A 27,687-nucleotide genomic window follows, 5' to 3' on the forward strand; every position below is an offset into this window, starting at 1 on the left:
CTCAATGCGAACACTTCTATTTTTATGTTATGGAAAGAAGGAGGATGAAGACATGGGAGAGATTGGATTGGACATTCTTACAGTCAGGCATCACCAAAGGTATCTCTTCCCTAGATGTAGACATTCAGTTACCAGGGCCCACAGACTAAGAAGGTCTTAATTAGGCATTCCCATAGTACTAGAAAGGTGCACAAGAAGGAGAGGAAGTGGAACAGGAGAACCAGCAGCCTGCCCCCAAGGAGCAAGAGCTCTACTTGACAAAAAAAAACCATGGACGACAAAAGAGGTAAGGGATAACATAAAACTAAAAGAAAAAGCATACAAAAGTGCAAAAAAATCACAGATCCTGACGACTGGGAGAGATACAAAGAACAACAAAGGGCGACAAAACAGATAGTAAGAGCTACAAAAAGAGAGTATAAAAAGAAACTTGCAATGGATATCAAAATCAACATTAAAAAGTTTTGCAATTATATTAGGAAAAAGAGGGTGGTCAAGAGCAATGTGGGCCCCTTAAAAACTGAAAATGGTGATATTATAAATGAAAATAAGGAAATAGTGGACATGTTAAATAATTACTTTGCATCGGTATTTAAGGTAGAGGAAGAGGATAACATGCCGAACAGCCCAAGGAAACTAATTTTGAATCAGGGATGGGCACTCACCATAATTAATGTAAACAAATTAACAGTATGAAGAAAACAATGGCACTAAAGAGTGACAAATCCCCAGGACCAGATGGTTTCCATCCCAGGGTTTTAAAGGAAGTAGGTGAGCACATTGCAGAAGCCCTAACTATAATCTTCCAAAGTTCTCTCGATTCAGGAACCGTTCCTTTAGATTGGAAAATTGCACATCACTCCGCTATTTAAGAAAGGTGAGAGAGGGAAACCAGGGAAATACAGATCAATTAGCCTAACATCTGTTGTCGGGAAATTATTACAGCCCATAATTAAGGATAGAATGACTGAACACCTTGAAAATTTTCAGCTGATCAGAGAGAGCCAGCATAGATTTGTAAAGGATAAGTTATGCTCGATAAACCCTAGCATGGGTAGGGTTTTAAATGAATATTTTGTCACGTATTCACAAAGGAAAGGAATGATCCGGACATAGTAGTTAAAGAGGAGAGGTGTGAAATATTGGATAAGGTAAACATAACGAGATAGGAAGTACTAGAGGGACTGGAATCCTTGAAAGTTGATAAGTCACCAGGGCCGGATGGATTGTTTCCTAGGCTATTGAAGGAAGTCAGGGAGAAATAACGGATGCTCTGAGGATCATTTTCCAATCTTCACTAGATACAGGGGAGGTACCGGAGGACTGGAAGACTGCAAACGTAGTACCATTGTTTAAAAAGGGTACGAGGGAAAAGCCAAACAATTATAGGCCGGTCAGTCTTACCTCGGTGGTGGGCAAACTATTAGGATCAATACTGAGAGATAGGATAAACTGTCATTTGGAAAGGCATGGTTTAATCAGGGATAGTCAGCATGGATTTGTTCAGGGAAGGTCATGCCTTACAAATCTGATTGAATTCTTTGAGGAAGTGACGAGGAGGATTGATGAGGGTAGTGCAGTGGATGTTGTCTACATGGATTTTAGTAAGGCATTTGACAAGGTCCCACATGGAAGACTGGTCAGAAAGGTAAAAGCCCATGGGATACAGGGAAATGTGGCGAATTGGATCCAAAATTGGCTCAGTAACAGGAAACAAGGGGTAAAAGTCGATGGATGTCTTTGCGTATGGAAATCCGTTTCCAGTGGTGTGCCACAGGGCTCAGTGTTGGGTCCCTCGCTGTTTGTGGTATATATTAATGATCTGGACTTGAATGTAGGGAGTATGATTGGCAAATTTGCAGACGACACAAAAATTGGCCGTGTAGTTGATAGTGAAGAGGATAGTGTAGACTCCAAGAAGATATCAATGGGTTGGTGGAGTGGGCGGAAAAGTGGCAAATGAAGTTCAACCCGGAGAAGTGTGAGGTAATGCATTTAGGGAGGGCAAACAGTAAAAGGGAATACGCAGTAAACAGGAATATATTGAGGGGGTAGAGGAAGTGAGAGACCTTGGAGTGCATGTGCACAGGTCCCTGAAGGTGGCAGTACAGGTAGATAAGGTTGTGAAGAAGGCATACGGAATGCTCTCTGTTATTAGCCGAGGTATAGAATACAAAAGCAGGGATGTAGTGATGGAACTGTATAAAACGCTGGTAAGGCCACAGCTGGAGTATTGTGCTCAGTTCTGTTCACCATATTACAAGAAGGACGTAATTGCTCCGGAGAGAGTGCAGAGAAGATTTACAAGAATGTTGCCAGGGCTTGAAAATTGCAGCTATGAGGAGATATTGGATAGGCTGGGGTTGTTTTCCTTGGAGCAGAGGAGGTTGAGGGGTGACTTGATTGAGGTGTACAAAATTATGAGGGGCCCAGATAGAATAGACAGGAAGTACCTGTTTCCCCTAGCAGAGAGTGGTGGTGAGCCGCCTTCTTGAACCGCTGCAGTCCGTGTGGCGAAGATTCTCCCACAGTGCTGTTAGGAAGGGAGTTCAAGGATTTTGACCCAGCGACGATGAAGGAACGGCGATATATTTCCAAGTCGGGATGGTGTGTGACTTTGAGGGGAACGTGCAGGTGGTGTTGTTCCCATGTACCTGCTGCTCTTGTCCTTCTAGCTGGTAGAGGTCGCGGGTTTGGGAGGTGCTGTCAAAGAAACCTTGGCGAGTTGCTGCAGTGCATCCTGTGGATGGTACACACTGCAGCCACAGTGCGCCACTACCATCTTCCTTTGTGCTAGGTGTGACTCCAGCCACTGGAGAGTTTTCCCCCTGATTCCCATTGACTTCAATTTTACTAGGGCTCCTTGGTGCCACACTCGGTCAAATGCTGTCTTGATGTCAAGGGCAGTCACTCTCACCTCACCTCTGGAATTCAGCTCTTTTGTCCATGTTTGGACCAAGGCTGTAATGAGGTCTGGAGCCGAGTGGTCTTGGCGGAACCCAAACTGAGCATTGGTGAGCAAGTTATTGGTGAGTAAGTGCCGCTTGATAGCACTGTCGATGACACCTTCCATCACTTTGCTGATGATTGAGAGTAGACTGATGGGGCGGTAATTGGCCTGATTGGATTTGTCCTGCTTTTTGTGGACAGGACATACCTGGGCAATTTTTCACTTTGTCGGGTTGATGCCAGTGTTGTAGCTGTACTGGAACAGTTTGGCTAGAGGTGCAGCTAGTTCTGGAGCACAAGACTTCAGCATTACAGCCGGGATGTTGTTGGGGCCCATAGCCTTTGCTGTATCCAGTGCACTCAGCCGTTTCTTGATGTCACGTGGAGTGAATCGAATTGGCTGAAGACTGGCTTCTGTGATGGTGGGGATATCGGGAGGAGGCCGAGATTGATCGTCCACTCGGCACTTCTGGCTGAAGATGGTTGCAAACGCTTCAGCCTTGTCTTTTGCACTCACGTGCTGGACTCCGCCATATTGAGGATGGGGATGTTTGCAGAGTTGTTTAATTGTCCACCACCATTCATGACTGGATGTGGCAGGACTCCAGAGCTTTGATCTGATCCATTGGTTGTGGAATCGCTTAGCTCTGTCTATAGCATGTTGCTTCCGCTGTTTAGCATGCATGTAGTCCTGAGTTGTAGCTTCACTAGGTTGGCACCTCATTTTTCGGTACGCCAGGTGCTGCTCCTGGCATGCCCTTCTACACTCTTCATTGAACCATGGTTGATCCCTGGCTTGTTGGTAATGGTAGATTGAGGAATATGCCGGGCCATGAGGTTACAGATTGTGCTGGAATACAATTCTGCTGCTGCTGATGGCCCACAGCGCCTCATGGATGCCCAGTTTTGAGCTGCAAGATCTGTTCTGAATCTATCCCATTTAGCACGGTGGTAGTGCCACACAACACGTTGGATGGTGTCCTCAGTACAAAGACAGGACTTGGTCTCCACAAGGACTGTGCGGAGGTCACTCCTACCAATCCTGTCACGGACAGATGCATTTGTGACAGGTACATTGGTGAGGACGAGATCAAGGAAGTTTTTCCCTTATGTTGTTTCGCTCACCACCTGCTGCAGTCCCAATCTGGCAGCTATGTCCTTATAGAATACAAGAGGGTAGAAGTTATGCTACAGATATACAAAGCTCTGGTTCGACCACACCTGGAGTACTGTATTCAGTTCTAGACACCGCACCTTAGGAAGGATATACTGGCCTTGGAGGGAGTGCAGCATAGATTTGCTAGAATGATACCTGGACTCCCAGGGTTAAATTATGAGGTGAGGTTACACAAACTAAGGTTGTATTCCCTGGAATTTAGAAGATTAAGGGGTGATTTGAGCGAAGTTTTCAAGATATCAAGCGGAACTGATAGGGTAGATAGAGAGAAACTATTTCCACTGGTTGGGAAGTCTAGGACTCGGGGACATAGCTTAAAAATTAGAGCCAGGACTTTCAGAAGTGAAGTTAGGAAACATTTCTACATGAAAAGGGTGGTAGAAGTTTGGAACTCTCTTCCGCAAATGGCAATTGATGCTAGCTCAATTGTTAATTTTAAATCTGTGATGATAGATTTTTGTTAACCAAAGGTATTAAGGGATATGGGGCTAAAGCGGGTGTATGGAGTTCGGTCATAGACCTGCCATGATCTCATTGAATGGCGGAACAGGCTCAAGGGGCTAAGTGGCCTATTTCTGTTCCTACCTTTTTATGTTCCTATGCTGCCAGAGTAAGGAGAGCCCAACTAACAGTAAATAAATAAATAATGGTTGATTCACCAAGTAAAGTCACTTCACTCCTGTCTGTTCTCTTCCCCCTCCACCCTACACTCCCCACAGACTCCTTCACTTTCCAAGACTTTTGCCAAGGTCCTTCATCAGACAGAAGTATTTTCTTATGGTGCAACGATGGTTTACTAGATTGTTTCCTACGATGAGATGGTTATCCTATGAGGAGAGATTGAGTAAATGGGCCTATATTCTCTGGAGTTTTGAAGAATGAGAGGTGATCTCATTGAAACGTATAAAATAGATGCTGCGAGGCTGTTTCTCCTGGCTGGAGAGTCTAGAACTAGGGTCATGGTCTCAAGATAAGAGGACAGCCATTTGGGGCCGAGATGAGGAAAAATTTCTTCACTCAGAGAGTTGTGAATCTTTGGAATTCTCTACCCCAGAGGGCTGTGGATCCTCAGTCGTTGAGTATATTCAAGATTGAAATCGATAGATTTTTAGATACTAAGGGAATCAAGGTACATGGGTATTGGGCAGGAAAGTGGAGTTGAGGTAGAAGATCGGTCATGATCTTATTGAATAGCGGAGTAGGCTCGAGGGGCCATATGGGCTACTCCTGCTCCTATTTCTTATGTTCATATGTTTACATTTCTTCTGGCATCATCCAAGATCCAAAAGTTGAAAGCGTACACAGAAATGAACTCTGAACGCTACATGATCAAAATGTCTTTAATTTAAACAGCAATTCTCCAGGAAGTGGCAACAAATCCATTCCCCCTTTCTACAAATACTCTTTAACAATGTTACTGTCCTTTCTGCCTGCTCACTCGCTTACTCCAGTTCCGAATCAACTGCTCCTACAAAGTATTCCAAGTGAGATGAGGTTGAGCACTGGGTGTCTGGGGTGGTTCACCTGGAGGTTTAAAGACCTGAGGTAGTTCTCACCTCAGGTCAGCTCCTGTCCCAGAGAGACTAGCTTCCAGCAGCCTGGAAATAGCAAGGGGTGCTGTGCCCATTTCTGAAGCTCCCTCATTTGAAGGCTTTAAGGAATTGGGCTCACTGCCATTTTCTGGAGAGACAGCAACATTTGCACCCATTCCTTGCAGCACACTGGTGCAGGGCACAGGCTCAGAGGTGCTAGTGGTCTGCATCACCACTGAGATTTAATAATCCCAATGAGGTTTTGGAAGCCCTGTCAAAATGTTTTGTTCAAAACATCTATTGACGTGTTCATAGCTGCTACTCTGGAAGTCACTTAGAAGCTCTTCCGGGCATCTCGATGCTGCAACAATTTCCCAGACTGGCACAGCAGGTCGTGAGAAATTTCCTGCAATGTTTTGCACATGTGGGGTAGTTAACTCCTTCCACTTATTCATTTCTCAACCATATCAGTGGAAACCATCTCCACTGCCTGCACATGAGATTGATTATCCCAATTACTATTCTTTTGACGACGGGGCTCCTGAAATCTGAGTCCAAAGACTCCTCAGTTATTTCTCCCCCCTCAATGGAGGACATGCACTTTCCCTCTGTTCCATTCCTTCATTTTCACTAATGCTGTGTGACGACCCTTCTGACTGTCTGACTAATTCCTTGCAAAGATGTGTCTCTGTGCAGATGCTTGTGCAAGTAAAATGCCAGGATAGAGTTGGTGAGGTAGTGACAACAGCTGTGGATCTGGGCAGTTATCTTCCTTCAAGATGTCAAAGACAGAACATCTTGTTTGGCTGAGCACACAGTGACATTTGCCCTTAAAGAAAGAGTGGGTGAGTCTAAGGGCATTACAATACTTTGAGAAAGCATAAGAAGCTAAAGTTACATATGGTGAGCCTGGTCCAGCCTTAGCAAACGTCTCTTGCCAGGCTGCCTCCAACCTCACCCTCTCCTATAAACTCTCCTGTACATCTGCCTATTAAATCTGATGCCTCCTCTTCCTCTGGACTCAGGGATCTCAGTGAAGGTGGCCCTCCCATAGTTGTCCTTCTATGGTGTTGGTTGTATGTTTTTTTTTCTCTCAATGGAGAGAGAACAGGCTTGTGACTGTCATGGAGACTCACCCCGTATAAGGTCATGCATGCCAGGTAAAGATGCTCTGACCCTTTAAATGAAATGTCTTTGAAGACGAACATAAGTGAGTTGAGGATGTGGTTTTGAGTGTTCAGAGAAGTTGCCTGATGCTGGGAGAGAAAGAGTATGAGAGGTAAGGAGATGAGTGAAGCAGGATGAGTGGTAGAAGACATTTATTCCCACTAGAGCCACGACTCACCTTGACCACCCTTATGAGGTCAGTGAACTTCTTCCTGCAGTTTTGAGAAAGTGGAGATTGCATTGGCTGTCTTAGCAACCTCCCTGAAAACAGCCTGTACTACCATATAAGGGAGCCTCCTGCCCTCAGTGCCCATCAGAGATCTCTTCCAGCCCTCATTTCTGCCAACAGCACCTCCAAGGGCACATCAGAAAATTCAGGGGCCTTTCCAGCAGTAGACACATCGAGGCTGCTGCTCCTTCTGCTATCTTGCTAAAAAGTGGTGTTGTGCTTTTAAAGGCTGCACTAGAAATGCATTTCCCTCCCATCCAGTTACAATAAGCCAATGAAAGGTGGTTTTCTGGTCTCCAAACCGCCCTCCATGTTAATGAGGGTACTGGGAAGAAATTGTGCTGAGTTAGCGGCGTTTTCACACTGGTGGGTGTTGGGATCACACCGCCACAAACCTGCCAATCGGAGGAATATCCAGGCCAGCATGTTAATACATCAATGGGTCACCATACTCTTGCCGTTTCTGAAAATAAAGCAATCTTCTCATTTTCATATTGTCACATCAGAACATGTACTACAATATACTTGCAATTTTATCAACTTGACATGGTGCAGCCATTCTTTCAAAATACTACAGTGTTTGCATCATTCAGCCCAGTGATTCAATTTATATCTATATATCAGTAGCTCTTTTATGCTGAATTAATTATGCTTTGGATTGCACCTTTTATTCCACCCTTGAACAGCTCGTCGCCACTTATCTTTAACGGATCTGCCATGGTATTGCTTATGGAAGGTCAGGGAATATGCAATTTTTTATTGACGGGGTGTTATGTACAATGCATTATTTTGGAAATATAGTTAATATCCTATAGTGTTGCTCACACAAAAAAGTAGGAAAAATTCTCTCCTGTCGTTGAATTGTTTCTCTGCTCGCCTCTGCTTCTTTCTGCATCCCTCTCTCTGCCTTTATTTACCTTTCATTGTTTATGTTTTTCTCCCTTAGTTTATGCTTCTCATACACATTTCAGTATCTGGAGGTTTGTCTCCTTCTCATTATCTCTCCCTTTGTGTAAGTTTTTCCTGGTCTCTTGTCTTGTCTCATTTGTATGCTTCTCAGATAGCTTCTGTCCATCTATATCTTATATCTTTCCTTCATTCTGCATGTTTGGCACAAAGATCACAAAGATAAATTCAAAAGAAAACGCCATTCAGGCTATCTTGCCCCTCTTTGTCTAGAAAACTGTCTTGTGAATGACTCCAGAGATTTTGCTTCTAGTGCTCTATCATTCCAGGTATTGATCACACTTTGTGTGAAGGAGTGCTTCCTGACCTCAGTTCTTACCTCGCCTTTTACTGGTTAATATCCTGATAACCCTTGATGTCCGGGTCTGTGTAGATCTGGCGCTGGGAAGATAAGAGGAGCTGAGAAGCAATGAAGTCAAGGCCGTGGCCCTGAAGATTGTAAGATCACTGCTGCAATAAATAAATAAATAGATATATCAGGAGTTTGCGCATATTATAGTTTTTCTTCAGGTAACTATTAACTATGTATCAAGCTCAAATAACTCCAGAGCAGTATTGTATTCAGTGCAGACAAACACCTAAAATCTCTCTCTCACACAGATGCTGCCTGAGCTGCTGAGTGTTTCCAGCATTTTCTCTTTTTATTCCAAAAATGTCTATGATAGTTACTACCCGGAATGCCACAAAAGACCTGGCCAAGTGGCACCCATGTTAATATATTAAACACTGCCTGCTGATAGGCCAAATGCTGTCCACCAATCTACCAGATTACAGTTTGTCCAGGAGCAAAATTTTGAAGGATAAAAAATGGCAACCTCCTAATTTCACAGGTTGCAAATTTAAGTGGAACAAGCTTAGAGACTGGGAAATATTGACAGGAAAGTCATGACTAACAACACATATACCTATAAAACTAGCAAAAGCTGGTCAAGAATGGCCTTGACATGTGGAAACAAATAGTTGCATGGGCTTTGCAGAAAATTGGTGCTGCATTTATAGGGGGCTTAGTGATATGCTCCACCTGCAAATTTTGAATTGTTATATTAAGAATGGTGCATTCTTGTTAATTTTAAGAACATTTGTATTTCACAGTTGATAGATTTTTTAATTTAATGAAAGGGAGACATTTGGATTTTCAACTGACCAACCAGACCATCACTTACCCAAAACCACCTCAACATTCACTAAACTGCATTGAATCTCCCATTGTCCTAATTGACTAAAGTAATCGGCCCCTATTCTGGATCCACTCCACAGAGATTCGATAGGGCGATTTTCATTTTGAGCATTATTCAGGGGGACAGTGATTGACCAGAATGTGCCCGGCAGAGTCAGCATGGGACCCGATTGATTTTGGTCCTGGTTCCTGCAGTCAGTGGGCTGCCAGTATGAAACAAACTCTCCAATAGGCAGGTCGCAGGCTGGGGGTGGGAAATTGAGCGAGGTGGCCGAATGTGAAGGGCTTCAACAGCATCTTAAAGGGAGGAGTATTAGCATCGGGAATAAAAAAATGCAGAACTTTAAAGCAACAAGCAGTATGTGTGCAGAACCTACAGCAGCAAATACATTAAATTTGAAAGCCTATAACAACAAGGTCTAAGACCCCCCCTCCACTATGGTGGCATGGTTTGAAATCACAAAATATGACCTATCTCTTCCCCTCCCCTCCAAGGAAACGCCCCTCTCATGTAAGCCCTCTGGCTCATTCATGAAGGCCGTATCTGCTGATCATCCATGTCCCCATTACGCTACCGATCCTTCAGACCAGGATTGTGAGCAGCCAATTTTTTTAAAGTACCTCCCCCCTTAAATGGGGGCCACGTGAGTTACCAATTTTTTTTTAGTGGGGAATCTGGCATGCTGCTCACCCCCACTGGGGCCAGGACCCTGTGGGCAGAAATTCTGGCTTCTTTGGTGGGGAGATGTGCAGCAGATCCTACCGAAAGTATGTAAATCACTGGGCCTCCCCCTAACTCTGTAAACGTTAATAGGGTCAGCGGGAGATGACCAGAGTAAACACATCTCAGTACTTACGCTGAAATGCACCGCCCGATGAATTTTTATGCTTATATTATTTGTGTGCTTTTGAAACTAACATGATGCTCCATCTAGGTGCATTCCCAGTAGTGGGAGCTGCCAGGGGTCCCATGCAAATATGGAGCCCCCCCCCCGAAAAACTCATCATAACACAGAAAAACGGCATACAACCGCTTTATTATTAATCCAGTGTGTAAACATTCTATGGGCCTATTTCTTCATGACTTTTATCATACGTTTCAATGGAGCGGGGAGGTGGATGTACATTGGGGGTCTGAAAGTTCATGGCGCCTAGAGCCCTAAGAATTCTTAATTCAGCTGGGGAGGGGATGCTGGCTGGTGCCTTGAGAGATAGCAGTCTCATTCATGCCTGCTCCAACCTTGCCCCTGCTGCTGGCCACTTGCCCCGGTTATCCAGTTATCTGAATTGGGAGCAGATCCCTGGGTAGCAATGAGGGCAGGGAGCCTTGTAAAATGGCTTTCCTAGTCCAAACCTCCAGCGTATTTAAGGTGGACATTACACCCTCTTGGAGTTTGGAGCTGAAGGCTTCTATAGCAGCAGTTAGAATCATAGGATCATAGAAAGGTTGCAGCAAAGAAGGAGTCCTTTCGGCCCATCGAGTCCGCACCGGCTCTATGCAAGAGCTAGTCCCACTCCCCCATTCAAGCACTCATGAGAGAAGTGCCTCTGTTGAACCATGGGCATGCAGATGTCCTTGGAGTTGCCACATGCTCCATTGTGGGTGCCATTTCCGGTAAATTATCATGTATGACTACATAGATGTGGCTAGTAGTCACCTCTAAAGTTGCTGCCAAATGTTACGCGATGTTTTGTATGTTCTTTAATGACTGTATCCTTTTAAATACAGGCCCTATGTGATCCGAACCCTGGGTTCTTTAGCTCAAGAAGGGCATGAGCTGACCCGGCCTGTGCTTGATGGGGGGTAAATTCAAAACTGATCTGCGGAAACATTGGGCTTGATATTAAAGCGGAGACGGGATCTGAGCAGGAGGGGGGCTATAGCAGGTGACAAACACGCAACATTGTGGGAGGCGTGGCAATGTCCAATTTCAACAGGGCTGTCCCATTATCATTTTACTTCTGGGTTTCGCGTGGCCACTGTGCATGAGTGGGCGTGATCCCTGGAGGCGATCACTGAAAAGGAGAGTGATAGAGGGTCAGCAGTAAATTTGCAAAGTACTGGCAGCTGTGCCGGACACACTGTCCACAATAGCACAGAGGATGGAGGAGTCCAACTCAAACATTTGTGGATTGATGTCGAAGGCCATTGTGAGGATATCATCCGTGGATAGACTGGCCTCCTCCGTGGAACTTCAATCGCGGCAATCAAATCAGTCCCTGTAGGTCCTGACCAGGACCGTGCAAACTATGGATGCCAACACGGCTGCTGCCTTAAACAGGATGAGAGATAACTTAACCATGGCCTTACAAGGCGTCACTGATCTGCTCCAAGCTGCTCCTCAGCAGAGTGGCAGGAGCGATGTGCCACTGCCCCAGGAAAGGGATGTTGGCGACAGGGGACATAAAAGTGGGAACTCTACTCAAAGCGCTCCCATGTCTCACCCGTTGACACCCCCCTCCCCATCGCAGCAACCAGTACCCAACATGCTGCCTCCTCTCCTGATGGCCGAGTCTGCCGCCGCACAGGTGCAGGTGGAGCAGCCTTTGGTGGGGCCCTCATGGGCTCCAAATCCCTGAGGTCGTTGACTGCGAACATCTCAGCAGGGATCTGAGGAGCCGTCCACTACCTCTGATGAAGCCACAGGGACTGCAGCACGCAGGAGTGGTAGGGAAAGGAAAAGAAAAGCTTTGTAGTTCACCGAGGGTATGCACCTGGGTGTTTATGAAAATGATGTAAGTTTCATTTATTTATTTATTCACTTAAAATTTATTAATTTGCACCACTTTCCTGTGTTCACCATTCTTGCCTGCCAAGTGGCAACTCGGGTTTCAGTTGCTCGGTGATGAATGTGAAGACATTAATTGACTGAGACCAATTGGTGCATGTGCAATGGGTGGATGGTTACTTACTGGACTGTTTTATGTCAGTGAGGGTTGGGGGGGAGGAGAGAGCGGGGGATGTGATAGTTACTTTGTTACAGTGTGAGTGACTAACAGAACCATCGAGTTATTAGGGCATCCCTGGCATCCCGAGCAGCTGGCCTGGCGTTGGGTGCCCCATCTTCATCTTTCTCCTGTTCCTCCTCCTCCTCTCCATTGGAATCCTCATCAGATGAAGAGTGCTCAGCGGCTTGTTCCTCCTCCACCTCTAGTCCTCGCTGCTGCGCTATGTTGAGCAGAATGCAGCACACCACGATTATCCTAAAGACCCTCTCTGGCGAGTACTGAAGGGTGCCTCCTGACCAGTCCAGGCACCTGAAGCGCATCTTGAGCATGCTGATGGCTTGCTCTGTGACACATCTGGTTGATGTTTGGCTGTCGTAGCAGTCTTGGGCTTCATTGGTGGGGTTCTTCAGAGATATCATCAGCAAGGTTTGAAAGGGGTGGCCTTTGTCTCCTAACAGCCACCCCTTAAGGATGGTTCCAGGTATGAACAGGTCGGGGATGTTGGACTGCCGCAGTATGAAATCATCGTGGCAGCTCCCAGGGAATCTGGTACAGACCTGCATGAACCTTTTCTTGTGGTTGCACACCAGCTGAAAACTGATGGAATAAAATCCCTTGCGGTTGATGAATATTCCTGGTTGATCTGGTGGTGCTCGGATTGCCACGTGTGTGTAATCGATGGCACCCTGTACCTGTGGGGAGCCAGACAGAGACGCGAATCCGAATGCCCACTCATTCTGGTTATTGTCAATGCAGAGGAAGTTTACATACCTCGCAGCCTTGACAAACAATCCATTAGTCACCTGCTTTATGTATTTATGTGCAGATGACTGGGAGACCCTCGATAGGTCTCCTATAGTGTCCTGAAAGAAACCAGAGGCAAAAAAATTGAGGAGATTGTGACTTTTACAGCCACAGGTAATGCGTGGCCACCAGGTCCAGCAGGGAGCAGGCCTTCTTCTAGGAGGCTGCAGGTGTCTGAGACCACCTGACGTGACAATCTGAGCCTCCGGAAGCCCTGCTCTTCCGAGAGGTCAAAGAAGCTGAGCCTCTCTCTGTGCACCCTGTGAGGTGGGGAGCATATCTGCCAACTCGACCCCCCTGTTGCTCTCCTCTCTGTTGTCCAACTGCAGCTCCCTCCACAACATGACGTTGCTGCTGTGGATGCTGATTGTCTTCCTCATTTGAAGTCTAATCAAAAGCAGCCATGGTGCCACCCATCCTGATGTTCTCTAACACCTCCAAACTGTACAAATACATCTGTCACAATAAATACACTCATCAAACCGTTTTACAGAGGGTTCTGAGAAAGCAGCTGTGAGCACTGAGCCTTTATTCATATCGGTACACCTGTCCTTTAACCAACCCCATGAAGTGCTGCTCAATCTTGCCTCCATTTTACTGCCGAGTTTCCTGAGTCCCAGGAAACCCATGCAGGGGGCGTTAATTTCAAATCGCTGCCAAAATCTCCGGAAACAACCCTCATTAACATATTATAATGACAGACCCTCCTCTCCAGGACGGGTTACTCGGCCGCACTTAAACCCGCCTCAGTTAAACCAGAAGTAAACCCGTTCGCAGCGGGTTTGGGTTGGGTTTCACATTTTTAACAATTTAACTCCTGACCCGACCCTATCCCGCGTGTCGTGGGGGTTAAAACTCCCCCCATTATTTCAGTGAGAGTGGTAAATCTATGGAACATGCTCTCGAGGGAGATGGTGGAAACAGATAGTATTGATTTATTCAAATGTGAATTAAATAGATTTCTTTTAGAAAATAATATTTGGGGATACAGTATATGAATAATTTGAGTCATGACCTATGGTAAGTGTAGCACGCTTGGGAGGAGCAGGTGATTTTGGACCTATGGTTCCCAAAGTTTTCCACCACTGGGGGTTTTCCTCGCCTCATGTCTGGGACTGTTGTAGACTAATTGATAGAGATTAATTGCCATGATTAGTCAATAATTCTTATTGTTGTATCATGCTACAACTGAGGAAAGGCAAACTACATGGACCCTAGTCTTTTCTCATCTAGCAAGTCCTATGTTTCTATGATCCTCCAGTCAGCAGGTTCCTGTTGGGGTATTACTGTCACCAATTGCTCCTGGTCTATGTATCATCCTCAAGCTAACTATCTAAATCTGCCTGTGCAAGTGCTAGTTCTTGCTATGAAAGGAGTAAGTGTCGCACGTTAGTGTAAGGTGATGACTTCTTGAGTGCCACTGAGAACGGTTCCTGGTTCTTGAGGGTTGCTTGCAGAAACATATTTATATTCTGGCTGCAAGTCACCATTTTAAACAGACCTTCTATTGCTAATAGTGTGTGACATTGTAGTGTGCTAGAATTTATACCTGTGAATGAGAGAGTGGAGAGATAGAGTAAGAGGAAAAGGATGATACAAGCCCTGAGCTTTTGAGGGAGGTCTCCAGCTTCACCGTTGGCCCCTCCCCCTATGTTTTCAGGCTACAGGTTCCCATCATGGCCTGTTCACAATGACTCAAAGGTTTGAAATTATTTTAGGTTTGCTCCCTCTTATGCACCAAGAAAGTAGTATTGAGATGCTGGAAGTTTGAATTGTGCGGAGAGTGTGATCCAAGTGCCGAGCCTGCATCGCAGCTTGAATGTGATTGCCACCACAGTGATTCCTCAGATGAAAATGCTGATAATTATGAACTTCACTGGATTAAAACAATTATCCACCATATGTGATAAAAATAATAGGTACAAAGTAATGTGTATGCTGTAATCTTTTTTCAGAGATTAAATTATGTTAATAAACCACTCGTGTATTGCTTTAAATTTATCATATCATTCACTTGATTCGATTACAACTTTGTAATTTAGTTCCAGCTGTCCATTACTCATCTACTTTACACAAGATGCATAGTTACACAGAGTCGACAGCACAGATACAGACCATTCAGCCCAACTTGTCTATGCTGCCGTTTATGCTCCACACAAGCCTCCTCCCACCTCTTCATCTAACCCTATCAGCATATCCTTCTATTCCTTTCTCCCTCATGTGCTTATCCAGCTTCCCCTTAAATGCATCAATGCTATTTGCCTCAACTACTTCTTGTGGTACCGCATTCCACATTCTTACCACTCTTTGGGTAAAGAAGTTTCTCCTTTTTTTTATTTGTTCATGGGATGTGGGCGTCGCTGGCGAGGCCGGCATTTATTGCCCATCCCTAATTGCCCTCGAGAAGGTGGTGGTGAGCTGCCTTCTTGAACTGCTGCAGTCCGTGTGGTGAAGGTTCTCCCACAGTGCTGTTAGGAAGGGAGTTCCAGGATTTTGACCCAACGACGATGAAGGAATGCCGATATATTTCCAAGTTGGGACGGTGTGTGACTTGGAGGGGAACGTGCAGGTGGTCGTGTTCCCATGTGCCTGCTGCTCTTGTCCTTCTAGGTGGTAGAGGTCACGGGTTTGGGAGGTGCTGTCGAAGAAGCCTTGGCGAGTTGCTGCAGTGCATCCTGTGGATGGTACACACTGCAGCCACAGTGTGCCGGTGGTGAAGGGAGTGAATGTTTAGGGTGGTGGATGGGGTGCCAATCAAGCGGGCTGCTTTGTCCTGGATGGTGTCGAGCTTCTTGAGTGTTGTTGGAGCTACACTCATCCAGGCAAGTGGAGAGTATTCCATCACACTCCTGACTTGTGCCTTGTAGATGGTGGAAAGGCTTTGGAGTGTCAGGAGGTGAGTCACTCGCCACAGAATACCCAGCCTCTGACCTGCTCTTGTAGCCACAGTATTTATATGGCTGGTCCAGTTAAGTTTCTTTTCAATGGTGACCCCCAGGATGTTGATGGTGGGGGATTCGGCGAAGGTAATGCCGTTGAATGTCAAGGGGAGATGGTTAGACTCTCTCTTGTTGGAGATGGTCATTGCCTGGCACTTGTCTGGCGCGAATGTTACTTGCCACTTATGAGCCCAGGCCTGGATGTTGTCCAGGTCTTGCTGCATGTGGGCTTGGACTGCTTCATTATTTGAGGGGTTGCGAATGGATCTGAACACTGTGCAATCATCAGCGAACATCCCCATTTCTGACCTTATGATGGAGGGAAGGTCATTGACGAAGCAGCTGAAGATGATTGGGCCTAGGACACTGCCAGAGGAACTCCTGCAGCAATGTTCTGGGGCTGAGATGATTGGCCTCCAACAACCACTACCATCTTCCTTTGTGCTAGATATGACTCCAGCCACTGGAGGGCTTTCCCCCTGATTCCCATTGACTTCAATTTTACTTGGGCTTCTTGGTGCCACACTCGGTCAAATGCTGTCTTGATGTCAAGGGCAGTCACTCTCACCTCAACTCTGGAAGTCAGTTCATTTGTCCATGTTTGGACCAAGGCTGTAATGAGGACTGGATCCGAGTGGTCCTGGCGGAACCCAAACTGGGCATCGGTGAGCAGGTTATTGGTGAGTAAGTGCCGCTTGATAGCACTGTCGACGACACCTTCCATCACTTTGCTGATGATTGAGAGTAGACCGATGGGGTGGTAATTGGCTGGGTTGGATTTGTCCTGCTTTTTGTGGACAGGACATACCTGGGCAATTTTCCACATTGTCAGGTAGATACCAGTGTTGTAGCTGTACTGGAACAGCTTGGCTAGAAGCACGGCTAGTTCTGGAGCACAAGACTTCAGCACTACAGCTGGGATGTTATTGGGGCCCATAGCCTTTGCTGTATCCAGTGCACTCAGCTGTTTCTTGATAGCACATGGAGTGAATCGAATTGGCTGGCTTCTGTGATGGTGGGGATATCGGGAGGAGGCTGACATGGATCATCCACTCGGCACTTCTGGCTGAAGATGGATGCAAACGCTTCAGCCTTGTGTTTTGCACTCACGTGCTGGACTCCGCCATCATTGAGGATGGGGATGTTTACAGAGCCACCTCCTCCCGTTACTTGTTTAATTGTCCATCACCATTCACGACTGGATGTGGCAGGACTGGAGAGCTTTGATCTGATCCGATGGTTGTGGAATCGCTTAGCTCTGTCTATAGCATGTTGCTTCCGCTGTTTAGCATGCATGTAGTCCTGAGTTGTAGCTTCATCAGGTTGGCACCTCATTTTTAGGTACGCCAGGTGCTGCTCCTGGCATGCTCTTCTACACTCCTCATTGAACCAGGATTGATCCCCTGGCTTGTTGGTAATGGTGGAGTGAGGAATATGTCGGGCCATGGGGTTACAGATTGTGCTGGAATACAATTCTGCTGCTGCTGATGGCCCACAGCACCTCATGGATGCCCAGTTTTGAGCTGCTAGATCTGTTCTAAATCTATCCCATTTAGCACGGTGGTAGTGCCACACAACACGTTGGATGGTGTCCTCAGTGCGAAGACAGGACTTCGTCTCCACGAGGACTGTGTGGTGGTCACTCCTACCAATACTGTCATGGACAGATGCATTTGCGACAGGTAGATTGGTGAGGACGAGGTCAAGTAAGTTTTTCCCTCGTGTTCGTTCACTCACCACCTGCCTCAGGCCCAGTCTGGCAGGTATGTCTTTCAGGACTCGGCCAGCTCGGTCAGTAGTGGTGCTACCGAGCCACTCTTGGTGATGGACATTGAAGTCCCCCACCCAGAGTACATTCTGTGCCCTTGCTACCCTCAGTTCTTCCTCCAAGTGGTGTTCAACATGGAGGAGGACTGATTCATCAGCTGAGGGAGGGCGGTAGGTGGTAATCAGCAGGAGGTTTCCTTGCCCATGTTTGATCCGATGCCATGAGATTTCATGGGGTCCAGAGTCAATGTTGAATTCCCCATTAGATTTATTAGTGACTATCTTATATTTATCACCTCTAGTTTTGGACTCCCCCAAGTGGAAACATTTTCTCTACGTCTACCCTATCAAACCCTTTCATTATCCTAAAGACCTCTATCAGGTCACCCCTCAGCCTTCTTTTTTCTAGAGAAAAGAGCCCCAGCCTGTTCAACCTTTCCTGATAAATATATCCTCTCAGTTCTGGTATCATCCTTGTGAATCTTTTTTGCACCTTCTCCAGTGCCTCTATATCATTTTTATAATATGGAGAACAGAACTGTTCATTGTACTCCAAGTTGAACAGAAAATTTTGGACAGCACATGCTTGAATTTCGAATATGCACTGCCATTGGGTGTGGCTCCCTGGTAACAGCACAGTCTTATAAAACTACTTTTTTATACCTTCAGTTTGCCATAATTGATGCTGTAATCAGTTACTTTAACTGTATTACTGACTGTGAAATACAGGTAATAATGTAAAAAAATAATCATATTTCAGATCATATTTCACTTATCCTCAATTCCTGTAACTCGAAAAAGAAGTTTAAAGGTTGCAATGGTTTGAGGAACATTTTCAAATTCAGGAATGCCGCTTCAAAGTCAGGAAAATGGGACACAATTGAAATGAACCTGCAAAATTTGGGCATCCCAGTTACATCAGGATTATTGTCATAAGCTGTTCCACTCCATTGGTTCATGACTGTCTTTTCTAGCACATGAAAGCTTGCTGGAACTTTTTCTGTTTCCAATGACCTGGAGACTGATGCATTCCACGTTCTTATGCACAACATCCTGTAAGCTGGCCACTGTCTGCTAATGATCACGTGATAATGTTTGGAACACTTTTTTGCAGATAAATAAACTCAGTTCATTTTCCATCATTTTGGAGTGCCCAAGAAACTTGTGCCATCGTTCACCTGAGGAAGGAGGTAGCCTCCGAAAGCTTGTGAATTTAAAATAAAATTGCTGGACTATAACTTGGTGTTGTAAAATTGTTTACAATTGTAAACCGTAAGGTCTAACTTCCGACCGGCAAAGTTCACATACAAAAGTTTAATGGGCTCCCACTATATTCCTGTGTGCAGTATTTTTATACAGGAGTTAACCTTCTTATTTTAAAATGGGTTAGTGTCTGTGTAAAAATGGCACACACAGGAATGTATGATAGCGTTAAGCGTCTAACCACCAATTCACCAATCAAATATTAGGCAGCATAAAATCAAATTTTGATGCTACTGACTGCTCCACTGCTCTTGCAGATCAGTAGGTCCTGCTCTAATTCTTTTACAGTTTCGAACCATGTTGCACCTTGCTTGTGGGTTTGTGAAGAATTTGTTCACCTTGCTGTGTGCTTCTCCATTAAATTCATGCTGCTACTCTGTTGCTTTTTGTATCAGCAACCTCTACTGCCTTCACATCAAAGGCAGCTGAATAGCTCCTTCTTATCTTGTCATTTTAATTCCAATCCCATTTGAAGTCAAATTTAGCATGGTGGAAGGTGCTGCCAGGCTCTCCTCAGATGCTGCAGAGAGGATCTTGATACCTGACAATTGGTTGTAACAATTACCATGCAAGAGGGTGCCCATTAAATGTGAGCATATATTATATGCAAAAGGGCCCGTGCAGTTTACTGTCATAGAAACGCTCCCATGTAATATTCAGTTGCTTTCAACATCCTTACAGGTTTCAAATCTATTTCCCAAGGTAAAATTAGCAACAACTTGCATTTATGTGGCACCTTAAATGTGGTAAAACGTTCTAAGGCACTTCACAGGAGCATAATCAGACAAAAAGTGACACCGAGCCAAAAAAGGAGACATTAGGATGGGTGACTAAAAGCTTGGTTAAAGAGGTGGGTTTTAAGCAGAGTCTGAAAGGAGGAGAGAGAGGCGGAGAGGCTAAGGGAGGGAATTCCAAAGCTTAGGGCCTAGACGGCTGAAGGCATGGCCGCCAATGGTGGGGCAAAGATAAGTGAGGGATTCACAACAGGTCAGAGTTGGAGGAATGCAGAGATCTTGGAGGGCTGTAGGCCTGGAGGAGGCTACAGAGATAAGGAGGGACGAGGCCATGGAGGGATTTGGACACAAGAATAAAAATTTTAAAATTGTGGCATTGGTTGGCCGGGAGTCAATGTAGGTCAGCGAGCACAAGGGTGATGAGTGAATGGGACTTGATGTGAGTTAAGGTTACGGGCAGCAGAGTTTTGAATAAGCTCAAGTTTATGGAAAGTGGAAGATGAAAGGCTGGGCAGGAGATCATTGGAATAGTTGAGTCTGGAGGTAACAAAAGCATGGATGAGGGTTTCAGCAGCAGATGGGCTGAGGCAGGGGTGGAGACAGGAGATGTTACAGAGGTGGAAGTAGGCAGTCTTTGTGATGGGGAGGATATGGAGTCGGAAGCTCAGGTCAGGGTTAAGTAGGACACGAGCAGTTACAATGAACTCACTATTTTGGCACAATATTGACTTCTTAATACATCCCAGCATCTGATTTGTTTTACTCACTGCCACCGAGCGTTGTTGTCAATCAGGACCCCCAGATCGCTTTCATTTTCCATGCACATTATTTTCTTTCTAGTCAAGTAATAATCCCTTCCTGGATTTTTTGTTCCCATATGAAACAGTTTGCATTTCTCTACATTGACTTTCATCTGCCACCTGTCTGCCCCATTCCCAAGTATATTCAAATCCTCCCGTAGATTATCCTGTTCAGCTTTGGAGTCTACCACCTTCATTAGCTTTTTATCATCTGCAAGTTTAGCCACTGTACTTGTGACTCCTAGCTCCAGATCATTTATGAAGATATTAAACAAAATAGGTTCCAAAACAGAGCCCTGTGGGACCCCAGGCTCATGACAATCCATGTACCACTTCCCTTCTGGGTTCTATCGGTCAACTTATTACATATCTATTGTAAAATATTTCCACTGATTTCCGTTTCCTCTATTTTCAGTACTGGGGGAAGCCTTTTGGCCCATTAGTCCTGTGCTAGTCATGTATGTTGTATGCAAAAATTACGGCAGTTGCACTTTAAAAACATTGGGGTGAATTTTCACTTTTCTCGTGGGCGGAAAACGGGTGGTAGTATATCGGCCACCCATTTTACACAGTGCCCTGATTTTAATTTCCAGTGACTCCACTGTGTGTAAAGCAGGCGGCCAATCTGCGACTGCCCATTTTCCTGCCGGCGGTAAAAGTGAAAATTCGCACCATTCTCACATATTCAATTGCCAAGAAAGCACAATGTAGTCATTAAGCATAGCTTAGTGTGCATGGAAATATTATTTTAAATCCAAAAGGGAAGACATTTAACCGTAATACCTAAATTACGACTAGTGATGAATTATTTACAACACAATACTTTATTTTTGAAAGCTATATTCAAAATCTTCTACATCAGGACTGAAAGGGAAAATAGCCACTCGAAGCCACATGAAGATATAAGAGGAAAAATATTAAAACTTGTATCTCATAAATTAAATATAGTTTGTGTACAACCACAGCAAAGTTACATTTTCTCTGTCAGTGGGATTGCAAACCAAAGGTGACACAGTGGGGGAACTGGCATGGAGAAAGATTCATATGAATATGAAAAAGGCTGTAATACTTGTTTCAGGATCGGGCTCTGGAAAGCTATACTAGAACCTTTACCAATATGGCGGACGGTGCATCTCCGGCATAGAATGTGTGTGCACAGGCTGCCCGCCATATTGGATGCTTAAGCGCCCGTTTCGTATCTGTAAAATGGGCGCAGTGCCAACGAATTTCTAAGCCGGAGTGTCCATTCAGGAAAATTCAGCTAAAAAGTGAAACATTTTCCAGCCTCCATCAGGACGGGGTGGGAGGGGGTGGGGAGGTGACACCGTCTCCCTGGACTCCCAACCCTCTTCAGAGCCTTTTGATTTCCATTACAGAAGGTGATAACTGTAGATCACGGTGCACTGCAAGCTGAAACTCAGCTCTCTTCTCTCTAGCTTACTTAATAAAAATTGGTAGGTGGAAATGGTGCAGGCTGGTAGTCAATATTTAAAGCTGATGCTGTGTTTTACCTTTTATAGGATTAAAGATAGACTGCTGAGCAATCAGGAAGGTCCTAGATTTTATCCCTAATCTGTGCTGAGTTACATGATCGCAGATCAGGAATGGGGATCAAACCATAAACTTTTCTTGTGTGTATGGCAGAGTTAGAGACTTTGGGAGAATTTTAACCCCTCCCCCCTTCCATGATGGCTGGACAGTAGCGGGGGGATAGGTTAAAATGTCAAAAATCTGAAACCCAACACCAATCTGCCGCAACGGTTGGTGGGTGGGCGAGTAACCTGCTCTTGAGAGGCGGGTCAGTAATTTAAATATGTTAATGAGGCTGCATGCCTCAGACTTTGTCAGACTTTTACATTTAACGGCTGCGGGTCAGGTATCCCAGGGCTCGGAAACCCAGCAGCTGAAGGGAGGATAGAACTGCTGGATCCAGCAGGTAAGTGCTTTTCTAATACTGCTTGTGGGCCAGGAGGAGCAGGAGTGTATCCCCCCTGGCCCCCCCAAGAAAACCTGCTTCCCTCCCCGTGATCTGCCTCCCTGCACTTCAGCCCTCCCGAGATCTCCACTTCAGCACCCCTCCTGAGATCAGCACTTCAGGTCCCCCCCCCCCACCGAGATCTCCACTTCAGCCCCCCCACTGAGATCGACTCTTCAGCCCCACCGAGAGCTCCACCTCAGCACCCACCCCCCACGATCGACTCTTCAGCCCCACCGAGATCTCCGCTTCAGCACCCCCCCCCACTGAGATCGGCACTTCAGGCCCTCCCCCCCGAGATCTCCACTTCAGCCACCCCGCCCCACAATCTCTTCCCCTGCCCCCCCATCCCCCCCGATCTCTCCTTCCCTCCCTCCTCTCCCCTCCCGTGCTGTGGCCTTCTAGCACAGGCCTTTCCACCTGATAGCCACTCAATCTGGCTGGCTGCCGGCCAGGAAATGGAGAAAAAAAATTCAAATGAGGTCCTGCTGTTGAATTCGGCAGGACCTTCGCATTTCCCGCATGTCCGAAATGCCAACTTTGATGAAGATGAGTACTGTGGAAAGGAGAGAGAAATGCCAGCCCAGCCGTGAAATGTGGGCTGGAAACAAAAGAAAATACAAAAAGTTGCTTCTATAGGGGCATTGGTAACGGTGCTACAATGGAAACACTACTACTGGGTTAGAGAGGGGAAAATCAGCCAGAGTTCCTGTTCCTAATTGCTGTACAGTGAAGTCTATTGGAAGTGTGTGTGCATGTATGTCAAGTAAGGAGAGGAGCTTGTTAATTGTATCCATATGATTTATATCAATTAGTGTTAATTGTATTCATGTGTTGCGTATCAATTGGGGACTCTCCTGTATCCATTTGTATGGGAGCTTATCTAGGATGTGGTGTGGGTGTAATGTGGATTTCTGTGAATAAAGGGTTGGAAGCAACTGAAGACCAGGCTCAAGTATTCTATCCTTCACCACCGGGCTATCCAATTCATTACAGAGCTGTCTACTCTGTGAACTCCTTCACAGTCACATAGCTTGCTACTATTCACTATCAAAGTTCACACCTGAATAATACCCATTTGAGCGAGATGTTGGAGAGCAATTGGCACTCATGGAACTGTACCGCATCGAGGGAGTCAACACTTTCAGGAGGTAAAATAGTGGATAGCTCTTTTTCTGCCGGCACGGACACGATGGGCTGAATGGCCTCCTTCTGTGCCATAACTTTCTATGATTCTATGACGAGAGGGAAAAAATTGGAGAAAAAAAATGGGGGAATAAGAAAACAAATGGCTGACTGCCACTAGTGTCTTCTTCTTCAGTTATGTCCCTAATGGTACTTGAGGCACCCTATTTCTTCCAATGCTTTACATCCAGCAGATGGTGCGCTGAATTATTTCCACAATTAACGTGAACAGGTCATTAGCCTGACTCACAACTCCCTATCAGGAGAACTGGTTAGATACAATGGGGGATTGCCATTCTCCTCCCATCAGATGTGAGTATCCCACTAGATGGCAACCCAGTGTTCAGAGACCAGAACTCCCATGCCAGATCTCCCCTTGGAAGTGTCTGGAACACCCATCTAAAATATGCTAATTGGGCCCTAATGCCTGTTTTTGGAACCCCCCCAACCCCAAATTCGGCAAAAACTGGGTGGACCATGCTTCTTAAAGGGATCGTTGGAGGTTACCAAAGAACAGGCAAGTTTGAATTTTTTTTACTAATCTTAATGTGGAGCAAGGAGGAGTCGGGAAGCTTGCCTCCTCCAGAGGATTTTGAGAAGGCCCTCACCAGCAAGCAGCATTGGGACGCCCAATTGTCCATGACAACTCACCAATATTATGTAAACAAGGCCTGAAGCCCAATTTCCAGCTAGTCTCAGCCCTTCATCTTCAGACGCGTGTTCCAGGCACACCGCCCACTTCTCACACGAGAACAATTTCCTGGCCGATGTGTTTTTGGATTGCTTTCAATATTTTTGCACTTTTCCGGTGATATCTGTAATTCCTCCTCGCTTCACAGCAACAGGTTGGATGTAGAATAATACATTGCTCAGAAACCTTTTTACGATGGTTTTCAGCCTTTTATGATTACTCTGAATCTAATTGTTAGTAGAAATGTGACATTACAAAATTGATTCAAGGCCATTGATTTTGAGTTGTAAACAGATACTGTGGTCAAATAGGTATTTAAATAGTGAAATACATTGGGGGGGAATTTTAACCCCCAAGGACGGGTGGGTTGGAGCAGTTTTAACGGAGACGGGTCGGGGGAGTGGGCAACCAACCCACCCTCAGGAGGTAAGTTGGTCACTAAAATCTATTAAGGAGGCTGCGTGTCTCCATTTTCACTCAGTTTTTATTTTTAACGCTTGGAGGCCGGGTTTCCCGGGCCGTAGGAATCTCGGCAGGTAAAAGGAGGAGAGTAGGGCTGAATCCATGAGGTAAGTGCCTTTATTGCACTGCTTGTGGGCCAAGAGGTGCAGGAGTGCTTCCCCGCGGCCCACCAAGCAAACCTGCCATGATCGGACCCCAGCGATCGGCCGACCCTCACCCCCTCCCACAATGTCTGATTCAACCCCCCGTGATGTCCGACTTCCCCACCCCTTCACCCCCACGATAACCTCCCCCCCAATCCAAGCCCCGAAGATCCCGATCTCTCCCCGATCCCCCCCAATCCAAACCCCGAAGATCCCAATTGCTCCCGGCTGCTTTCTCACCTGACAGGCAGCCAGCCTGCCAATCTGGCCGGCCGTCGGGCGCAAAACCTGTTGAAAAAATTTTAAAGATTTCCTACCAGACGTCAAAATCAGCAGGATGTGCGGGAAAACCTTACTTCTGTGTTTCCCGTCCAAAACTCCGCCCCACCCCCCCGCTCTCTTTCCAGCTCCAAGTAAATATCAGGGCCAATGAGTTTACTCTGACCATATTTCGTGGTCTGTTAAAATGGTTCATAGTTTTCCAATACTGCAGGCTCAGCCATAGGGTTTCATATGGTATGTTGCACCATTCTGTCCACCAAGCCTGCACCAGTGTTTTTATTTTCCATATGAGCCATGTAGGCCGATATTCCCTCTCCATACCCTTTAATGTTTCTCTTCTAAATGCCTTTTACAAGAATTTATAGACTGCTTCAGCAATGATTGGGTGGTGGAGAATGCCCCATTCTAACTACTCTCTGTATAATGGATTTTTTTCTACCCACCCTCCCTTAATTCATTTTGTGATGATCTTAAATTTCTACCCTTTCATTATCGTGTTGCTGTCCAGTCACTATTTATCTTATTATAACCTTTCATAATCTTGAAGACCTTTATCAGATCACCTCTCAGCACACTCAGCTCCAGTATCTTACACTTCTCTTCATAACTGTAACCTGTCAACCTGGGTAACACCTTAGTGAATCTACACTTGGCCTTTGATATTTTCGTTTAATGGGTGCCCAAAACTAAACCCAAAGTGCCGATTCTCTGGTCCTGTGTGCTGGGAGAGCAAGTATGCAATTGGCACTGAGTGAGCGAGTAATTGGGAGAAGAGGCCCTGTGCCAATTTCTTTTTGGGCTATAGATTCCCACTCTTCTATTATTAGTGAGCTGAAGTGCTTCTCTGAGCCTTACTAAGGCCCCAGATTTAATGCAATTTTTGTAATGCAATACATGGTACCAAGGAACCCTAGTAAAACTGAAGTCAATGGGAATCAGGGGGAAAACTCTCCAGTGGTTGAAGTCATACCTAGCACAAAGAAAGATGGTTGTGGTTATTGGAGGCCAATCATCTCAATCCCAGGACATCACTGCAGGAGTTCCTCAAGGCAGGGTCCTAGGCATAACTATCTTCAGCAGCTTCACCAATGACCTTCCCTCCAGCATAAAGCCAGAAGTGGGTCTGTTTGCTGATGATTGCACAGTGTTCAGCTCCATTCGCAATTCCTCAGATAATATGCTAAAAGCACTATACAAATTCAAGTTGTTGTTTTTGATAGAGTTTTGAGTTGTAATTCTATGTTTTCCTTTGAAGATCAAACAATTTATTCTCTACAGTAAAACAAGAAAAATGTTAAGTCTAACACTGGTAAAGTTGATGGACGCTAAATTGGGCCGCGTGGCGCCCGTTGTTTCGGCGCTACAGGCCCCTCTGACATCCAAGATGGTGTCTTGGATGCGCACGCACGTTTCCTGGGTGAAGTGCGCCAGACACCATCTTGGTATAGGAGTTGGCGCATGCGCTAATCCCAAACGCTGGAAGCATGTAAAGTAGGGAGAAAATGGCTGCAATCAGTGTGCAACACTGATTTAAAGTGATACACACAATTTTGGACCTTAACGCTCAACTCAATGCACAGTCTTATCCCCGACCATCTAAATGTTTCTTACAGTGCCTGAAGGACCCCCCCACCAGCGCTATTTAAAGGGGCCATGCAGGTGTTGCAGGTTAGTTGCTGGATTATTGCTTCTGGCTGCTGGAGGAGTAGGAAGTGTTTTTTAATGCTCCCTATTCTTATTGAGAGTTCCCACACTACTTTTGAGAGTGCTTTGGCAGGTATTGCCTTACGGGTCAGAAAGTTACAACCCTGGTGGAACAACATTCCAACAACCATGGGTGATCTGCTAGGGCTCCCGTTGGGCATTGAGCATGACTGGGAGCATGCAGAGAGACCATGCCCAGCAGGTCAAGCTGCGAGGAGACGGAGGACGAGGAGGGGCAGGGCACTGAGCAGGAGGCCCTAACCAATGAGGGCCTTCAGGGATCAATTCTCTTACCTCAACATGACCGAGGGGGATTGCATCCGACACCTGAGGTTCACCAAGGAAGTTGTCACCGAGATCGGTGAACTGGTACGGCCACAACTGCAGCCTCAGAGCAGGGCAAGGGCAGCATTGCCTGTGGCTGTGAAGGTCACCGTGGCATGGAATTTCTACGGCTCAGGGTCATTTCAGGCCCCTGCTGGCGACATGTGCAACATCTCACAGTATGCAGTGCACTGCTGCATAAAGGAGGTCACAGACGCACTGTACCACATGAGGAACAAGTTCATCACCTTCCCTCTCCACAGAGACAATCAGAACGAGCGAGCGCGGGTGTCGCCCGAATTGCTGGCTTCCCCATGGTGCAGGGTGCCATGGACTGCACACATATTGCCCTGCATGCCCCGCACATCAATTCGGCTGTCTTCATCAACCGAAAAAGCTTCTACTTCCTCAACGTGCAACTGGTGTGCGACCACATGCATCGAATCATGGAGGTCGATGCCCACTACC

The 27,687-nt window shown here is 46.0% G+C and overlaps 1 protein-coding gene across 6 annotated transcripts in view; it reads left to right on the forward strand.

Moving 5' to 3' along the window:
- The window catches only part of LOC137333828 (BTB/POZ domain-containing protein KCTD8-like), a 247,316-nt gene that overhangs the window by 206,932 nt on the left and 12,697 nt on the right, over positions 1–27,687 (forward strand). The window contains exon 3 of one of the 6 annotated variants that reach the window (XM_067998597.1): positions 26,840–26,859. The exons of 4 other annotated variants lie outside the window; for them this stretch is intronic. In XM_067998597.1, the coding sequence (XP_067854698.1) occupies positions 26,840–26,859 (20 nt within the window). Of the gene's footprint in view, positions 1–1,621; positions 1,640–26,839; positions 26,860–27,687 lie in introns of all 6 variants that reach the window. One more of the 6 variants, XM_067998514.1, reaches the window with a different exon arrangement.

This window comes from Heptranchias perlo, chromosome 1, assembly GCF_035084215.1.
Source record: "Heptranchias perlo isolate sHepPer1 chromosome 1, sHepPer1.hap1, whole genome shotgun sequence".
Lineage (NCBI taxonomy): Eukaryota > Metazoa > Chordata > Chondrichthyes > Hexanchiformes > Hexanchidae > Heptranchias > Heptranchias perlo.